This window comes from Ahaetulla prasina, chromosome 3 (assembly GCF_028640845.1).
Source record: "Ahaetulla prasina isolate Xishuangbanna chromosome 3, ASM2864084v1, whole genome shotgun sequence".
NCBI classification, from domain to species: domain Eukaryota; kingdom Metazoa; phylum Chordata; class Lepidosauria; order Squamata; family Colubridae; genus Ahaetulla; species Ahaetulla prasina.
The window spans coordinates 122,144,281-122,163,622 of NC_080541.1; the positions used below are offsets into that span (position 1 = coordinate 122,144,281).

A 19,342-nucleotide genomic window follows, 5' to 3' on the forward strand; every position below is an offset into this window, starting at 1 on the left:
GTTAGCAGATAGAAGAGACATGAAAATAGATAAACAAGCTGGCCAAAGGATGATGCCACTTGAATTCTTTTTGACATTGTCATAATTGTGTGGGTGTGTTAATGAGTTGTGTGTGTTGCACATCAAAAGCAGCTGTGTGTTTCTAGTAAAGTTATGTATGCACGTCATTCGCTCTGCCACCACCAGATTCAATGTGCTGTGTAACTCCACCTGACTATATAGCACTGGCTTCACCAGACAGCTTTCCTGTGCTACTTTGGCTGATTGCCCTCTGCACCAGTCTAGAGGAGATGGAAGTTTCATCACTCCACCCCATATTTTGGAAGGCAATAATCTTGTTGCTCATCTCCAGCAAATGTTTAGTATTAACTAATTCTCTTATTCCAAAAGATTCTCAGCATATCAGATGCAAGTGGAGATCTCTCCTGGGCTGCTTAGGGAGTTATTGGCATCTCTTTAGAGCCAACTGCAAAGCTTTGATTGAATGTCATAGTTTTGAATTAAACTGTTAATTGGATCTCGGTATTACTGACTTACATAAAATGAATCATAAAATGCCCTCTCTTCTAAGCACATTTATCTTCTTCAGTATATTCTGGTTAAAGCTTCAATGTTTTATTGAAATGAGTACATTCCACTGAACTCAATGGGACTCACTTCAGAATAAACAAGCACAGGAATCAAGCAGCAGATCCAGAACATTACTTCGAACTGTTTGAATTGTTCCAGGCTACCAAATACAAAGTTCTTAGTGTCAGGGTTTTATTGGAAGATCAAGTACCATCAACATAGTGGTGTTGGTGGTTTTTTTGCAAGATATGCTTCTGTGAAAAATGTATTGAGGACAAAGATCTCCAGCAATTCTTAAGATCACATAACTCCAAATCTAGAGGGTGAACATAATTATCTGAAAGTTAAAACACCTATTTTTCTGCATGCAGTTGAATCCAGCATATGTTTTACTGGGAATTGGGTACCAATGAGTTGAAGAAACCTTGTGCTCAAGTAAATGTGCATTAGGCTAAAAGTAATTGTGCAGTGCAGGAGACACTGATATGAGATGGGAATCAGGGCTGTTGCCTGCCTTGTTACGTACTTTAAAAATAAGCATATCAAGCCTAAAAGTCAGAAATAAGTTCCAATTTCACTCTGTGGCGGCCCCTTTAAATACTGTCTCCTGGAAATAAGTCCTGTTGATCACCACAGATACAGTAGAAGACACTTTGGCTTCCATCTTCCCCAACCAATAAAGTCCTTAGTGAGGACCAAGCTGTCAAAGAAACTGCAAGCAATTCCCAAAGCAGTGGGGAGGAGCCATAGATTGGAAGGTGGGAGACAGGATAGAAGGGGCAGGGAGGTGGAGTAAAAAGACAGAATTTATGAGCCGGGTCAATAGCAGCAGCAGCATCAATCTTTTCAAGAAGGTAGGGGGACTCCTGCGATCCACCCCTCTTCTGGCTACCTTTGTTTCTCTTATTCAGTAATCCAGCAGGACTCCTAGCTGCACATCAGCTGAAAAAATTGGGGATACCCATAGCACGGAACCGGCAGATCCTCGGCACTAACTTGCCTCTGACCTCAGGAGCGCAGCTTTTTTTTTTTTTTTTTTTGGAGAAGAGGAGGAAGAGTCGCACCTGAGAGCCCGAAAGGCAGAAAGAAAGAGAGCGCGAGAGAAAGCGCGAGAGAGATCGGGGAGGGAGCGAACAAAGAGGCTTTGAGGATGCTCTAACGATGCCGCGGGCGGCCACTCGTCCTCACGGAGCCTTCTGGGAAGGGCGTTGCTGGCCGAAATCATGCTCCAAATCTTTCCTCGGCGCGCCAAGCGGAGAGATCAGAGGCAAAACACAACCTAAGCCCAGGAGCGCTCCGGAGCAAAGAAACCATCCCGTGAAAGGGATCAAGTCGGGTTCGGGAAGGGCCTTAACGCAGGAGAGCGCCGTACGAAAGCTGCGCGTCGGAGGATGGCTGGTCCACCTGCCTCGTCGCTCCTGGTGGCGGTCGTGTGGCTGCTGGCGTTAAAAGGCGGCCACCCCTCCTGGGGAAGGCAGAGCGAAAGCCGGTCCGCGGCATCCCTGGACGGGGAGCCCTGCGGAGTTAGCCAAGCCAGAGCCACGACTCTCCCTCAACACCCTTATGCGAGCTACCCACGTCTGACTGTGGGAGCGTCGGCGTCGGCGGGTCACAGAACGGCGCCCTCGAGGCTCCGCCGCTCTCCCAGTTCCGACGGGAGCAGCGTGGAAGACACGTGGGAAGAGAGCAACGTTTTCCCGCTACGCCAAAGCGCAAAAGCCGGCCCTTCTGCCCCAGCTGCGGATTCCGTCGCTGCACTTTACTTCTCCGGCAGAGCCGAGCAACTACTGTTGCGGCCGGGAGCCCTCGCCGAGCTGCCCCGTGGCGAATTCACCATCGAAGCTTGGGTGAAACCCGAGGGCGGGCAGAGCAATCCGGCGATTATCGCAGGTAAAGTTGTGGAAGTGGGTGAGGCTAGGCCAGAGGGGAGAAGGGGGCCGTCTTGGCGGCCGTTCATAATTTATACGGATATGGTAGAGAGCGGAGGTTCGTAAGAGAAGCCGAAGGGCAGAACTGGGCACCAAGTCGGTACACGTGACCCATGACGCGGGCTGCTATCTCCTGCCGCGGATCGAATAGCCCCGAAGGGTTTTCAGTCGGCCGGGTCGATACCTTTGGCCGTTGCGTTACTTGAAGTTTCGAATATTGTATCTGTGGGAGAGGAGAAGGGACATCTGCAAGCAGCAGAGAGCCAGACTAGTTCGTTTCAAGCCTAGAATCCTGTGTGCTTGCAGTTGGCTTGTCAGCGTGCAGCTCCATATGCTGGTCAAAATCACGATTAAAAACAACACCACCACCAAGCAAGCACATTGGCTAATAGCTATAATAATAGATACTTGGATTGATTTTCATCGGTAATTATCTTTTCTCCCCATTTCTTGATTTGCACTACTGAGGCAATCAATGCTGATGTGCTGAACAGTTATATTTGGTATTCTAAAGTTGCATAATATGCATTTTCTATTTAGAGTTATGTTAAACATATTTAACTTGTTAGAGAAACAAACCTGGCTATTCAGGAATCCTTCTGTTCCCTTGTCAGAATCTTCATTCCCTCCCTTCTATACTTTATTTTGCAACAGACTGTCATGTGTACTCTGTATGCAACAACAGCTTTTGCTATTTAAAGCTATTTTGCATGCATTATTCAGAAGGAAACTCAGTGAATTCTGAGAGAGAGAGAGAGAGAGATTATTACTGCCCTGCTTTGCTGATTAGTGCAGTAAAAGCTTTTCCCCCCTAAAAAGCTCTGTCCAATCCGTGATTTTGTTTTGGAATTGTGAAAACAGTTTAGGATGGGAAATACTTAGGAGGCTTCAGTTGGACCTGGTTAATACTGTGTTGCCCATCCAAGGATTTAGACTAGACTGGAAGCTGGAAAAAGATCAGTGACAAACCACTTCCTACTGTTTCCAAGAACATTATACCACCTCCGTTTCAGTGCTGTTGTCCTTTATCCTGCCTGAATTACCACTGTGATCACACATCTGCTAACAGGCAATGACAGTTGTTGAAAGAACACTCAGTAGTTGATTATGGGGTCCTTGCTGAGTGACAAATATTGGCGGGTCTATGAGTGGTCATAGAGTTTCAGTTCCTGGAAGGTCCTATTAAGTACAGTAGCAGCATTTCAACTATGTAAGCAACTGATGGAGCAGATGAAGAGTGTGAGAGCAGGAATATGTGAAAAGTAAGTAAGTTGTATGTACACATGCATACGAATCTCCTTAGACTAAGTCATCAATAGACCAGCCTTGTGGGCTAAAAAATATTCTTTGCTTGTATTGGAATAGATTAAAACATTAGAAAACAAAGACCTGGGTTCTGGGTCTACATTATGAGGAGAATGTAATTGGTTAGGAGTAATGTTACAGAAAGCCTCCTCCAATATGTTCCTGCTAAATGCTTGTTTTAGCAGCCCCCACCCCCCCAATGTGTGATGAGTGACTGCCCCCAAATAGGTCTCCTTTGGTTGTGGTAGTCTCTCTGGTGCTTTGGATTGGCTTTCCCAGTGAGGCCTGCCAGAACTGATTTTATTATCTTTCTAGCACCAGGCAAGATATTGTTATCCTCCTGTACCTTTTAATATAATGCCATGTCATTTTAAATGATTGGTATAAAGAATAAAGTAATTTTTGCCCTTTTTATGCTTCTTTTTATGCTTCTTTTTATGCCCAGCCGCCCTGTTTCGGGTGACCCGCTCCCTCCTACACCAGGGGGAGCGGGATGACCCGTTACAGGGACGTGCTGAGGAGTTTAACGGTTATCTATACGATAAAATCGTTCAGCTTCGGGATGGTTTGGACCAAGATTGCGGTGATACGGGTGAGACGGCTGAGGGTGGTCTTGGTGACACTTTATGGGATGAGTTTGACCCTGTCGCTCCCGAGGACATGGACAGGTTGTTGGGGAGGCTGAATGCCACCACGTGTTTACTGGACCCGTGCCCCTCCTGGTTGGTGCTGGCCACGCAGGAGGTGACACGAGGCTGGCTCCAGGCGATTACGAGCGCTTCTTTGGTGGAGGGTGTCTTTCCGGCCGCCTTGAAAGAGGCGGTGGTGAGGCCCCTCCTCAAGAAGCCTTCCTGACCCGCTGTTTTAGGTAATTATCGTCGGTCTCCAACCTTCGCTCCACGGCGAAGGTTGTAGAGAGTATGGTGGCATATCAGTTTCCCTTGCACCTGGATGAAACTGTCTATCTAGACCCGTTCCAGTCCGGTTTCCGACCCGGTTACAGCACGGAGACGGCTTTGGTCGCGTTGGTGGATGATCTCTGGAGGGCCAGGATAGGGGTTGTTCCTCTGCCCTGGTCCTATTAGACCTCTCAGCGGCTTTCGATACCATCGACCATGGTATCCTGCTGCGCGGTTAGAGGATTGGGAGTGGAGGCACCGTTTATCGGTGGTTCTCCTCCTATCTCTCTGACCGGTCGCAGTCGGTGTTGACAGGGGGGCAGAGGTCGGCCCCGAGGCGCCTCACTTGTGGGGTGCCGCAGGGATCGATCCTCTCGCCCCTTCTGTTCAACATCTATATGAAGCCGCTGGGTGAGATCATCAGTGGGTTCGGTGTGAGGTACCAGCTGTACGCGGATGACACCCAGCTGTACTTTTCCACACCGGACCACCCCAACGAAGCCATCGAAGTGCTGTCCCGGTGTCTGGAGGCCGTACGGGTCTGGATGGGGAGAAACAGGCTCAAGCTCAATCCCTCCAAGACAGAGTGGCTGTGGATGCCGGCGTCCCGGTACAGTCAGCTAAATCCGCAGCTGACCATCGGAGGCGAGTCATTGGCCCCGATGGAGAGGGTGCGCAACTTAGGCGTCCTCCTGGATGAACGGCTGTCTCTAGAAGATCATTTGACAGCCGTCTCCAGGAGAGCGTTCTACCAGGTTCGCCTGGTGCGCCAGTTGCGCCCCTTTCTGGACCGGGAGGCCCTATGCACGGTCACTCACGCCCTCGTGACGTCTCGCCTGGATTACTGTAACGCTCTCTACATGGGGCTCCCCTTGAAGGGCATCCGGAGGCTACAGTTAGTCCAGAACGCGGCTGCGGGTGATAGTTGGAGCCCTCGTGGCTCCCGTATAACACCTATCCTCGCGGTCTGCACTGGCTACCTGTGGCTTTCGGGTGCGCTTCAAGGTTTTGTGACCACCTTTAAAGCGCTCCATGGCATAGGGCCGGGTTATCTGGGACCGCCTACTGCGACCAGATACCTCTCACCGACCCGTGCGCTCTCACAGAGAGGGACTCCTCAGGGTGCCGTCAGCTAGGCAGTGTCGTCTGGCGACGCCCAGAGGAAGGGCCTTCTCTGTGGGGGCTCCCGCCCTCTGGAACGAACTCCCCCCAGGACTCCGTCAACTTCCGGACCTTCGAACCTTCCGTCGCGAGCTCAAGACACATTTATTCATCTGTGCAGGACTGGCTTAGTTTTTTAGATTTTAAATTTAGAGGGGTTTTTAAATTGATTTTAATATCTATATTTTTACTTTTAATTAATTGGGCACTAGAATAAGTTTTTTAATGATTGTTTTAATTTGTATATTGATGTTTTTATATGCCTGTGAACCGCCCTGAGTCCTTTGGGAGATAGGGCGGTATATAAATTCAAACAATAAATAAATAAATAAATAAATTCTATTTTTTAGTCTAATGTAAACCTAAATTAAACTTTTTAATTTAAAAAGTGAGATTGCAATTTCAGTATATTGTAAGCCATTCTGGGAGAATTCTGTTTTGAAGGGTACCATATAATTTTTAAAAAAATAAATAAATTATGGTATCCCAGAATTTTTCATCAAGCTGGATGATGGATAAAGCTAGGCATGGGAGGGAAGGAAGGAATTATGAAAAAAAAAAAATCCTGCAAATATCCACCAAATATTGTAACCAGCATGTTCGCATTTAAACCAGTTGCAAGGGGGAAGTCATTGAATCAAACTGCTATGTGCTATAGATACCAGATTACGGGATAAAGGAGCAGTGATTTATCTAGCTCTTACTTCCTTTTGCCTCTAGCTTGGATAATTTCTTCCTGACCAGGCAGAAAGCAAATGTAAAAGTTAAAGCAAAAGTAAAGAGAAATTTAATGATTTTTATCATGAGATTACATTAGGTAATGAAATAGTTAGTCATTTGAAGCAAAATGCAATAGTGTCCAGCAAGATGAATTGGGTTGCAAAGTGTTTGTTTACTTTATTACAAACTGTGAACGTTACAGTTTTTCTTCAAATCGTGGACAACAGGATGCTTTTAATTTGTAAGGCCAGTTGGCGATTGATGCATTATGCATATGTATTTTTTCCTTTTCTGGTGCCTCTGAGTCAGTTTTTGACTCCTTCTGGAGTGCCTGACAAGTCCTGCACTTTTCTTGGCAGGGTCTTTTTTTAAGTTGTTTGGTATTGCCTCTTTCCTAAGGCTGAGAGAGTGGGATTGGTCCAAGTCACCCAGCTGGCTTTGTGTCTAAGGCAGAACTCATGGTCTCCTGGTTTCTAGCTTGATGATTTAATCACCACACCAAAGTGGCTCTCTATATGTCATGTAGATTGTACTATTTGATGCTTCTAAATAAGTATTAATTTATTTGGCTTGCTACATTAAAGACAAATTAGTAAAAGCAGTGGAGATAGAACCTAAGCATTTGCAGATAAATGTAGTGATGAAATCAGGAAGTGCCTCATTCATGGTCTTTGAGGTTTACTGTATAGAATACAGGATACAAATAATAGAGTTGAAATCCTAGTGTAGTGAGAATCAAGATTATTGAAATTTAGTGTGACATAGCTTGTAATTTTATTGGCCACCCACTTTCAATGGATTTGGGCAGTGCCCAAAACTAAAAAAAAGACACACAAACAGCTAAAAATGTTAAATCAACGTATAACCCAGAGTAAAATTTTCTAATAAGAACATCCACAAAGCAGGAGCCATTAAACAAATAACAAAATCAACCCCTGCTATTAAAATTATAAAAGGATGTGCTGTTTTTTCAAATTTCAAGGCTACAGCAAGCCTTTGAGTCACATGCTTATAGAGACTTATAGAATCACATGCTTATATTCCAAAACAGCAGTATGTAAAAGCTAAATTTAATATAATTTAAATTCCTTTAAATCATATTACATTACATGAAATTAATTACACTGAGATAATGCAATTACTTAACAGCTTTTGAAGCAGCCCAGAAGGTCACATAGGTTCATTGGCTACAGATTGTGTATATCTGAATTAAATCAATTTCTGCATGTAATATGCACACAAATACTGTATGCTATTATGCACCAAAATCATGAAAGTGAAAATGGAAATCCAGTTGAAGATTGGGAATATGAAACTAACACTGTATTTCTGGAAAACACAATAACAGTTTTTTGAAACAAGTGATAAAACTTCAATAGAAGACAGTCTTGCTGGCAATGAAGGATTCCAGTATTTCTGACATCTATTCTCACATATTAATAAATTCATTATTATTTTTTCTTCATTTTGCTTTGTTGACAACCTCAATTTTCTGAATCTGAAAGAGGATGAATTTTAATTAAAAGATGAATATATTTGATGAAGTGGAATTACAAAGAACCTTATGGAACAGAGGCATCATCATGGTATTTATAATGGCAAGGATTATCAGAACTGTTATTTATTTAGTTTTGTAAGTTGGATTTTCAGAAAACTTAAAAAGTTGTGTGAGACCCCATAGCTAGAATTTATGAAAAAGAGAAGAATTCAAAAACGTTTACATAAGAAGGAAAATAGGAGATACACATAAGTTATCTGATAATATTTTAAAATGATATGATCAGGAATAAAATATAACTCAAGATAATAGATTAGTTGGAACTTTTAAGGAAAATAGGCCCAGCAAGAATTAAGGCTCTTGAGAAGTACTCAGAAAAGTAAAAGAACTTATATTTGTATATGCTGAGGTTGATGTTTTATTAGAGTTGAAGTGAAGATTGAATTACTCAATGTCTGGTTTGTTTGTTTTTGTTTACATTTATATCCCGCCCTTCTCCGAAGACTCAGGGCGGCTTACAGTGTGTAAGGCAATAGTCTCATTCTATTTGTATATTTACAAAGTCAACTTATTGCCCCCCCAACAATCTGGGTCCTCATTTTACCTACCTTATAAAGGATGGAAGTCTGAGTCAACCTTGGGCCTGGTGGGGCTTGAACCTGCAGTAATTGCAGGCAGCTATGTTTAATAACAGGCTTCTTACAGCCTGAACCACACCGCGGCCCTTATCTTCACCCCAAGAACAGTTATGTTCAATTGGTACAAGAATATCAAATAATACAAGTTGTTTTTTGCCAAGATAGTTTTAGAGAACTTCTATTTTTTAAAAAGAAAAAAATAAGCTCTGTTTTTAAAGATCAGATGAGATAATTGTAGAATTATAAAAGGACCTCTATCTATAATACTTTAGAAATTACAATATGAACATCAATTGTAATCCAGAGAAATAGAACCAGAAAAATATCCCCATTTTCAATTAAGCAAGAAAGATGAATGGAGAAAACAATAGAGTAGTCAGTATGGGGGTTAGTAAGGAGCAGAACTCAAGAACATATTATTAGTCAAACTGTACATATCTAGAACACATTTTATTGATTACTAGGAATCACCAAATTTTAAACTAAATAATTAAAAAGATTAATGATTTATATCATATTAGCCCAGTGGATCATAAGTAATTATGTTTTATTCATAAGATCATACAACATTGGCTAAAGGCTAATAGGCTGCCATTATTTGTTAGGAATAAAAAAGGCAGTATTCCTGTTGATTTGAGATAACATTGACAAATAAATGTACATGTTATGGAGAAATGGGAAAAATTCAGGTGTTTAAAATCCTCAAATCTCCAGATTCAATAGATATAACTATATCTATTGAATAATATATGGAAAAATTGCATACTGTATGATTAATGCCAGCAGATTACATAATGGAAAAGTGTTCCTTAGAAGCAAATAATTCCTAGAAATAGAAGCTAGCATGCTGAGAAGAAGGTTGGGCAGAAATTTGCCATTCACTTTTTGGTGAACTATGTAGGCCCCTGAGTACAGGTGGTCCTCAACTCACAGCAGTTCATTTAGTGACCATTCGAAGGTACAACAGCACTGATAAAAGTGACTTATCACCATTTTCACACTTACGACCATTGCATCATCCCCATGGTCATGTGATTTACATCTGGATGCTTGACAACAGATTCACATTTATGACAGTTGCTGTGTCCTGGAATTATGTGATCCTCTTTTGCGGCCTTCTGACAAGCAAACTCAGTGGGGAAACCAGATTCATTCAACAACTACATTACTGATTTAAGAACTGCAGTGATTTACTTAACAAATGGGGCGAGAAAAGTCATAAAATGGGGCAAAACTCACTTAACAAATTTCTCACTTAGCAACATAAATTTTGGGCTCAGTTGTGGTTGTGAGTTGAGGACTACCTGTATTGTCTGATAGGGATAGGGAATGGGGAAGAGAAAAACTTCAACTGTAGTTTATATAATTTTCACTTTACAGATTGAATTGTGATGCAATTATCTATTGACCTTTGTGCATTTCATGACTTTATGGTGATATTTTGGGAATAAAATAAATCGTGCACTTTTATACTAGGGAAATTTACTTGCAGAAAAGTCATATTTTACAAACATATAAAATATATAAAATTAGGAGAAATGTATACAATATATATATGCCAGGATAGTTATTTCTTGATTAGGGTGGGAGGGAGGGAGGGAGGGAGGGAGAAAGGAAGGAAGGAAGGAAGAACTGTACATATAGTAACTGTTCTGGAGACTCTAAATGTATTCATGTCAGCCCAGATACTGATTGGCCTTTTATTTTCTCTGTTCCCCCAACACTTTCTGGATAGTCTCCTTTGGCTGCATTCCCTGGATGAGGTCCAGCCTTACCACAGTGAGAAGGCAGTATAGCCGCTTGATGAATGAGGCAAGGAGAAATGTCTGTAGTATTTGATGATTTAAATTAAGTGCCATTAATAGTCTGATGACATGTGGCTCTATTTTTTCTTGCCATCTGAAAGGTGAGGAAACTAAGTTTTGAAATGGAGATTAACTGGGGTATTGGATTGAATAAGTATTGGACAGAACAGGACTTTTTAAGATGGATGAAATGTGAATAGCTGGCTTGCTAGCATTTCTCCTGTTCCAGAGGGTGTTACATTCACCTTAAGGGGTTTTGGAAGACTAAAGTCCCTCATGACTTTTTGACAGCTTTAGAGAGGCTGCCAGATTTTATCACTTATGGACAGGATAATTTGCCATGATGATTCATACTTTGAGCATATGCTGGCAATACTATTACTGTAGATATCTACTTTCCAAAAAATGTTTGAATTGGAAGATCTTCCTATGCTAATGAGTATAATTTAGATTAGCATATTCAACTCAGTGTCCTCATCTCCAAAAGCATTTGGGCCACATTGATGAGAACAAAAATTAAATCCTATCTATTGTATGGCGTTTGAACATTGTCTCCAGTTTTATCAAGAACTATGATATCTGATGTGTAGAAAAAATATTAGAATGCTAGAAAATTATTAAACAATAGAGTTTTAACTTCTCAATTTTTAGAATATTCACCTCAATAAAAAATAGTATACAACTCTGAAACTGCCAAATTCGTTTGAAGTAGAAAACTTTTCATGGAAATATTTAGCCTCCATAAACTTCTTCAGTCCACATTTCTTACTACTACAATGCCTTATATACAGCATTGACCTTGCAGAAAACTTGATAATTTCAGTTGGCACAGAGAATTGTTGCTTGAAATTTGATTGATATACCCAAATTCATGCAATTTCTGTCAATTCTGAAAGGACATGATATATATATGCATATTTGCACCCACAGCTTGGGATCTGAATGCTAAAAGAGGATTCCTTTGTATAACGGATCACCTGTGCAATAATATTGTATGGTGAAACTTTTTTTCTGAAGAGAGATGTTTTAAATAAAGAAAATCTAAATGATAATAAAATTGAATAAGAATGTTTCTAGCAGTTGCTGAATGAAAAATAAATGGGCAAAATCAATCATGGACCCATCATCAGGTCTGCCCAAACCTAATTCTGAAAATCTTAAGTTTTCAATTACAGAATGTTCCTTTGTCAGACAGAGTGAACCTGGTAAAGATTGGTCCTTTAGTTTTCTTGTATTGTTTTTGTTCTAAAGATACTCTTTTCACCAATCTGTTCGGGTCCCTCAACATTGAGATTTACTATTTGTGTCAATGTAATGCCATCCCAGTCTTGCAATGCATATCCTTAGAATCTTGGTAAAATTATTTTGCTCATTCAGATTTTTGGTCTATTAGCAACTGAACTTCCTTTGTTTTTTCTTGAAGACATTTCGCTTCTCATCCAGGAAGCTTCTTCAGTTGTTCAGAAGATGAGAAGAAAAACCTCTTCAAGGAAAAACAAAGAAGGTCATTTCTAATTGAATGTACAATAAAGAGAACAGGACCAGTAACAATAATTCAAACCACATGGTTTTGTGTGTTTTTTCCCCCAAAAGAGGCTAAGCAGTACAGGAGGATAGTTTTTTTGGCTTGCTTGAAATTGTGAGCATCAATTATTCATATCTGAGGCATGAACTAACTGCTGAATCTTATGTCATGGGCCAGATTTCTCATTCCTCCTTTCATCTGCAAAAGTAATTGCTACCATCTTTGAAAACAGGTGGAGGAGGCATCAGAAATGATAGATGCAACAATAGAAAAACAGTAACATGAATAGGGGAAAATGGGTTGGAAGAAGCAGTAAGAGAAGGAAAGAAGTCTGTAGTTTGCAAAATGGCCTTTCATGGTGTAGGTCTTGAAGATTTTAGTATATGGAAAGAACCCTTTTCCAATTTAGAACAGGGCAGTTCCTACATGGACCTGATCTTCCTGGAAGCTGTTTTTCCCAAGGACAGATTTTTTTAAAAAAAGCCCATGTATTAGCAATATAAAGATATCTACTATTCAAAAAATGGAGAAATGTATTTTATCTAGGAATTAACCAGAGATCTCAGACTTTCCAAAGGAAAGGATTAAAGGAAAGGAAGTTACAGTCCCAACGCATAAAGTTTTGTAATTCTTTATCTTTACCACCATGAAAGCAAAAACTATTAGATTATGGTCCTGAAAGAACAACAGCTTTCTTCTGTCATTTTACACCAGGCTGTGGGAGACCATGAGTTCAAGTCCCTGCTTAGCTTTGAAAGCCAGCTGGGTGACTTTGGACCAGTCACTTTCAGCCAAACCCACCCCACAGGGTTGCTGTTGTGGGGAAAATAGGAGGAAGAATATGTTGAACATGTTCATCACCTTGAGTTACTAGTAAATATAATAAAGGTGATAGATAGATAGATAGATAGATAGATAGATAGATAGATTGATTTCCCTATTGGGCAATGAGAACAGCCTATTTTATTTTCATCTTGAATACTCAGGTCAGTTGATAGAAGAAGGAGAAAAGTGATTACTAGTACAGGATTATGTTGTCCTAACATGACTTGACAAATATGTGACTGAGTATATAAAAGAGAAATGTGGAAAAAGGGGTTGAAGAGATAGAAATGGAAATAATATGGAACAAATGAAAGGGAAAAATGTAGAAGTGGGTGAAGTTTACTTATGGGAGAAGGTATTATTAAAATTCATAGATTTTTGGCTTCTAGAGAGGAATTAATAGGGAGATGGTAATTTTTCTTGAGCAACCTTTGCTAAGTGCTCCAGTCTCAATTTTATATTAGTATCTCTTCTTTTTTTCATAAATACCAATTGTATTTTAATAATCCAATTTAGGATCGTGTTTTTTTTCCTGAGTTGGCTTCAGTAGCAACCCCATTAGTTTTCAAGAATTTGATATTTGGGGCCAAGTCTCTACATAAGGTTGGCTGGAGATGTAAGAAGTTGTCTTACTGTGACATTGTTTATAAAATGAGAGATGGTTGAGTTAGACTTGTACCAGGTACTTTTGCATCCAAATCCTATCTCTTGCTTCTTCTGTTTCTACTTCCTGTTTACCTGTTCCTTTTCTGATTCCCACTTGCTGGCTGTCTCATCATGGAAACTGCTTGTTCATTAAAGTAGTAAATTACCATTTTAAAAAGCTGTTGCTGGAGTAGAACTCTCTGATCGCATCTTCACACACATTCTTGGCCGTCTTCCCACTTGCTGGCCTGGTTTCTGAGACAAGACCCTGAAAGCATTCTGAGATTTTCCAAAGCAGATTCTCTGGGTTTTCAGAGCAGGAATCTGTAGCAAGAAAAAGCTTAGCACAGTGTTGTGTTGAATTTGAAATGACAACAAGAGAAGGAAGCATGTTTATCACTACCTGATTACACCAATGAAGGATCTGTGGAAACAATTTTGAGAAATTTGTAAGTGGGCAGAGAGGATTTTGATCCATTCAGGTATTTGTGTGCTTGGACAAGATAATAAAATAATCAGGAAGAAACAGCAAAAAGTTGCCACTACCATTTCATGTATTTGTTCAATGACTGCCAATGAAGAAGCATTTGTACAAACAGTACAGAGTTATTACTTCCTTTAGGATTAAAATGAAGATTGAGAGTTTTGGGGGGTGTCAATTGTTCTTTCTTTTTTGCTACTTTAATATTATTGATTGTGATTGTAGTTTTTATTTGTTTGCTGCCTGAGTGGCTATATAGATATATTAAATGAACAAACAAACAAACAAACAAACAAACAAACAAACAAACAGTTTAATATCCTTCTCCAGTTAAATATTGTGATGTAAATTATCTAGGAAAGTACATATGTCTCTGTAATTGGAATTTTTGGTCCAACAAATATTTTTTCCAATAATATTGAGAAAAGTATGCTTGATAGACATTCCTATACTATTAATTTACTGTGTATGCCAATGGTCATGTAATAAGGAAGAGTGAAACTATGTTTCATGCTTAGTATAATGTCTCTGATCCTTAAAAGAGAAGTTTAGACTAAACAGAATTCAGTGAGACTATGATAGAAAGTTTATACAAGCTTAGAGTAGTGTTTCTTAAACTTTGTGTAATGAATAATGAATCACTAAATAAACATTATATATTTACCTCAGAATTACTTGAACTGCAAGATGGGTGGCAAATAAATTTGACAAACAAACAAACAAACAAACAAACAAACAAACAAACAAATCCTTTAGTGATATGGGAATTCATGTATTTTGGAAAAAATAATAATGTTATAATTATATAGTTATCTTTGTGTATGCCTTCCCCTTAATTTTAAAGGCCTTTAATATTTAATAATTGAACATCATTGACATTGACAAAATCATCATCAATCAGTTGCAAAAGGCAATTTTACTTGGAACAGCTTATATCCTGCAATGACACCTTTATTTATTATTGTATATTACAATATTATAATTAATCTAATCTAATCTAATAATTAACAATTCTGCAAGAAATACCATTTGCCTGCAAGCAAGAACTGATGGGACCATAAAATAAAATAATAGAAAATAAAGTACCTAAAGTGCTCTGGGACTTTAGAATTCAAACAGATAAGCTATTCACCACATAATACCCCAGATTTAACAATTGTTGATTAAAAAGGTAAAAAATTTCTGGATAGTTGGATGTGGCAGAACCTGAAGACAGCAGAAGAAAAAAGAAAGAACTGGAGAAAATAATAAAATATAAGGATCTGCAAATAGAAGTAGAACAACTGTGGCAAAGGAAAACAAAGGTAGTGCCAGTAGTAATAGGTGCCTTGGGTACAATCCCAAAACAACTGGAGTACTATTTGAACACCATCAGCATTGACAAAATTGCCATCGATCAATTGCAAAAGGCAGCTTTACTTGGCAATGCTTACATCGTGCGACAATATATTTAACACCAGCGACGAACAACATGTAGATGTTGGTCCTTGGGAAGGCCTCGAAAGGTGGATAAAAATGCCAAATCCAATCTAAATATCTGGCTAATTATGTGACCAACCATAGTAGTAAATTGATAAGCCATCTGACTCCCAGTGACAAAAAAGCTGTATTGTAGTTAAATTATTTTATTCTGTCTTAATTAAAAGTAATTTTGTTGGCATCATGTTCTCTGGGTAAATGAACCATAATATATTTGTTTAGTTCATCTGAGAGACTGTGGCAGATCACCTAGCAGATCTTGACCAGTCATCCAATGATACACAGACCACACCTTGAGAAACACTGCTTTGGAGCAATGATAATAAAATTCAGGTATTTTAATGACTTTGTTAACTGATGAATGCTTCCATTGGAGAAGCTGCTTGTTGCCATAGAATATTTAACACTAGAATTATTTTATTATATTAAACAACACTTCTTAAACTGTATGTGAAATATTTTTAGTAAAATCTTAGGAAATGGTTAGAAACAGAATAAAATTTCCTATAGGAATATATTGACAGGTTGTGCTGTCAAATACCTTATAACTCTTCTTTTTGGAAGCAATATCCATAACCTCATAATTCATGAAATGGAAACAAGAATTCAACATTCAAAGCTATTCAGAGTAAATAAAACATACTAAGGGGTACATTTACCTTCCCCCTCCAGTTAAGTTTTGTTATTCCTGAGCCATAGTATTTAATTTCATATGAAGAAGAAAAGGATTGTGATTGAACTACCTTGCAGTTTACATTTAGTACAAATGTCAGAAGAATTGGTCATTTTTCAAATATTCACATTCACCTTCTTATATCCTGTGAGAGAGCCAGGTTTTAATCACCAAAAGTTTTGGCTCCAACATTTGTAGATTTTTCCTCCACGTTATTGAATTCCAGATGATCTGGGAAAGTAATTGGTACTGAAGGTTGAAAAATAGTCTCCTATTTTTTTCCCCTACCATGTTAATATTTGAGCAATAAGGAAATGAAGATGCAGGTATTTTTGAGACTATTGGCCTCTATTTTTTCATTAGTACATTTTGTAGATCTTGAAAATATTTTTGGAGTTTTATTTTTGCATGTGTTAAAATAGTTCATTGCTCCAATCTTGAGTGACAGTATTCCAATGTATTTACTGTATATATACAGTTAAAACATTGCATTTTTAAAAAATCTATATTTTGAGGTTTTTAAGAGTGAGCTTTGGAAACCCTCTGTGAATGTTCAGGGCAGGCATTATGTGGAACTGGTATGTGTTTCTCCGCAGAAGGTTGTATTCTATTAATTAGGTAGATGGTTAAAACTTTGAAGTCAGGTATGCTAGACTGATCCCATGAACAGGGGCTACTTCATATATTCTTATTCTGTGTTTCTTTGGACCTAACTAGATATAGTCCTGGTCACGAATGGTCTGTCTCATCTACAAGATTCCCAATTCAAGACCCCAAATTATTGGCTATGAGGAGAACAGTCAGCAGCTCACAAGGAGTATCAGTGAAATATATTTTATGTTTCATCACATTAATGAGCCATTTGTAATATTTCAAATGTTACTTCATTTAATTTAAATAGCATCTTTCTAGTTGCAAAAAGTGTATAATTGAAAAAATCTCTGTGTCACTGTAATTTAATATTTGGCACCTTTTGTTTACTTTGCATATAATAATGAATTTTTCTAACAACACTAAGCAGGAATACATTATGCAAAATACTTGCAGATACTAGTGGCCTAATAATAGTGGCCTAATTGCAGAATGAAAAGTGATCTTCCCTAGTATATCCAGCTGTCTCAGCAAGCAATTGTATTAAGTATTTGTTTTCCAGAAGAAGAATGAATAACCACGGGATAGGAAAGGCAGATGGGACTGAGACCAGGAATTGTCAGTGTGAGCCATTTGCTATAATGTTCCTCTGGGGTTTTACTTGCTCAGTCAGCACCAATTCTCTGGATAGCTCCACTGGCAAAGGAATAAGGCTGGCTGCAAAACTGAACAATTTAAATGCAATACTTGATGCAATGTGATATGCAAATAGTGTCTCACCTTTTTTTTTAACCTAAGCCATTAGACAAACCCCTTTCATTAAACTGCAATTTCCAAAAGACTTGGGGTAGGGTGGGATGGAAATAATCAGTTTAAATATGTAATTTTGCTGTAGCTATGCCATGTAGTTTATAATGCTTCTGAGCTTAAGATGGGAGACTATATAATACTTTTACTTGCATTTCCTTATATTGCATTCTTTTCCCCTTTTTTCTCTCTGTCCTCTCCATTCAGGTGTATTTGACAATTGCTCTCACATTGGCAGTGATAAGGGGTGGACTTTGGGCATCCGTTCGGAGGAGAATCCTGAAAGAAAGAATGCCCGTTTCTTCTTCTCACTCCGTACAGACCGTATCAAGAAATCTGCCACTATATTGGCATATCACCGTTACCAGCTCCATACATGGACTCACGTGGCAGCCACTTACAGTGGGAAGGAGATGCTTCTGTACGTCAATGGCAGGCGGGTAGCTCGCAGTTCTCAGCAGTCTGGTGACCTTCACAGTCCCTTTATGGCCTCGTGCCGCACTTTGATCCTGGGAGGCAGCAACTCAGACGGACTCAATTTCCGAGGCTACCTGGCTCTGCTAGCCCTTTGGAACATTGCTATGCCCCAAGAGAAACTTCAGAGAGCTTTCCTGGGAAAGTTTGAAGACAGAGAACTTTCCTTATTGCTCAGTGCAAAGTTCAGCCATTTGCAACAGCAGTGGGTAACATTCAAGGATGGAGTCTACCCACAAGTAGAGATGATATATAGACCAGAACCTCAAGTTCTGTCTCCACTTATACCTCCACTCTGTGGACAGGCTGCCTGTGATAATGTGGAATTGATATCTCATTATAACAGCCACTGGCCACTACGGAATGAGAAAGTAGTGCACTATCGGGTTGTCAATATCTATGATGATGATGGTCTCCATCCTACTGTGAGTGAGGAACAGATTGCCCACCAGCACCAAGCCCTGAATGAGGCCTTTGGCCACTATAACATCACTTGGCAACTTAGAATTCACAAAGTATACAATTCATTGCTCCGCTACCGTGTGATTCTAATGAACTGTGAGCCAGGAAAAATTGGCAATGAGTTTTGCAATCCTGAGTGCAAGCATCCAATGACAGGCTACGATGGTGGTGACTGCCGTTGGCTGGGGCGCTGCTATGTCTGGGAGCGTCGGGATGGAGTTTGCAACATGGAGTGCAACAATATGCTCCACAATTTTGATGATGGAGACTGTTGTAACCCCAGAGTAACTAATGTAAGAAAAACTTGCTTTGATCCAGATTCTCCACAAAGGTAAGTAGAAGTGGCCAAGGCATTGTACTACTCTCTAGGGGTTTCTAGGTTCCCAAAGATTACAGTCTTTCTGAGTAAATTTCTGTTTTCAAAATTTGGTTTTTTCCCCATTAATGTACTGCTAGATATCTAACTCAAAGCTTATCCTACATTAATTTATAGTTCCTGTTGTTATTAAGTATATATACAAGTTTATATTGTCGTGAAGCTTTTAACAGCTTCACTGTCATTGGAAAAGTCTCCACTAGTGATTTATAGTACCCTATTTCCCCCAAAATAAGACTTAGCAACCTTGGCAACTTTAAGCCTGGAGGACTTCAACTCCCAGAATCCCCCAGCCAGCTTTGCTGGGAATTGAAGTCCTCCAGGCTTAAAGTTGCCAAGGTTGGAGACCCCTGGTCTAGCAAAGGGGCCAGCACTCACATTTTACAAGAAGGCTTTTGGTCCATGGAATACAGATTCCTTACCTCTAATCAGGACATTTTATGAATTTGGCATAATGAACTGTAAATTGAAAAACTCAAC

At 39.6% G+C, this 19,342-nt stretch overlaps 1 protein-coding gene across 1 annotated transcript in view; it reads left to right on the forward strand.

Moving 5' to 3' along the window:
- The first annotated feature begins 1,374 nt into the window (after positions 1–1,374).
- Positions 1,375–19,342, forward strand: part of PAPPA2 (pappalysin 2) — a 158,444-nt gene continuing 140,476 nt past the window's right edge. Inside the window, exons 1-2 of the mRNA XM_058177494.1 lie at positions 1,375–2,460; positions 17,758–18,817. Coding sequence (XP_058033477.1) covers positions 1,962–2,460; positions 17,758–18,817 — 1,559 coding nt within the window. The 5' untranslated portion in view covers positions 1,375–1,961. The remainder of the gene's footprint in view (positions 2,461–17,757; positions 18,818–19,342) is intronic.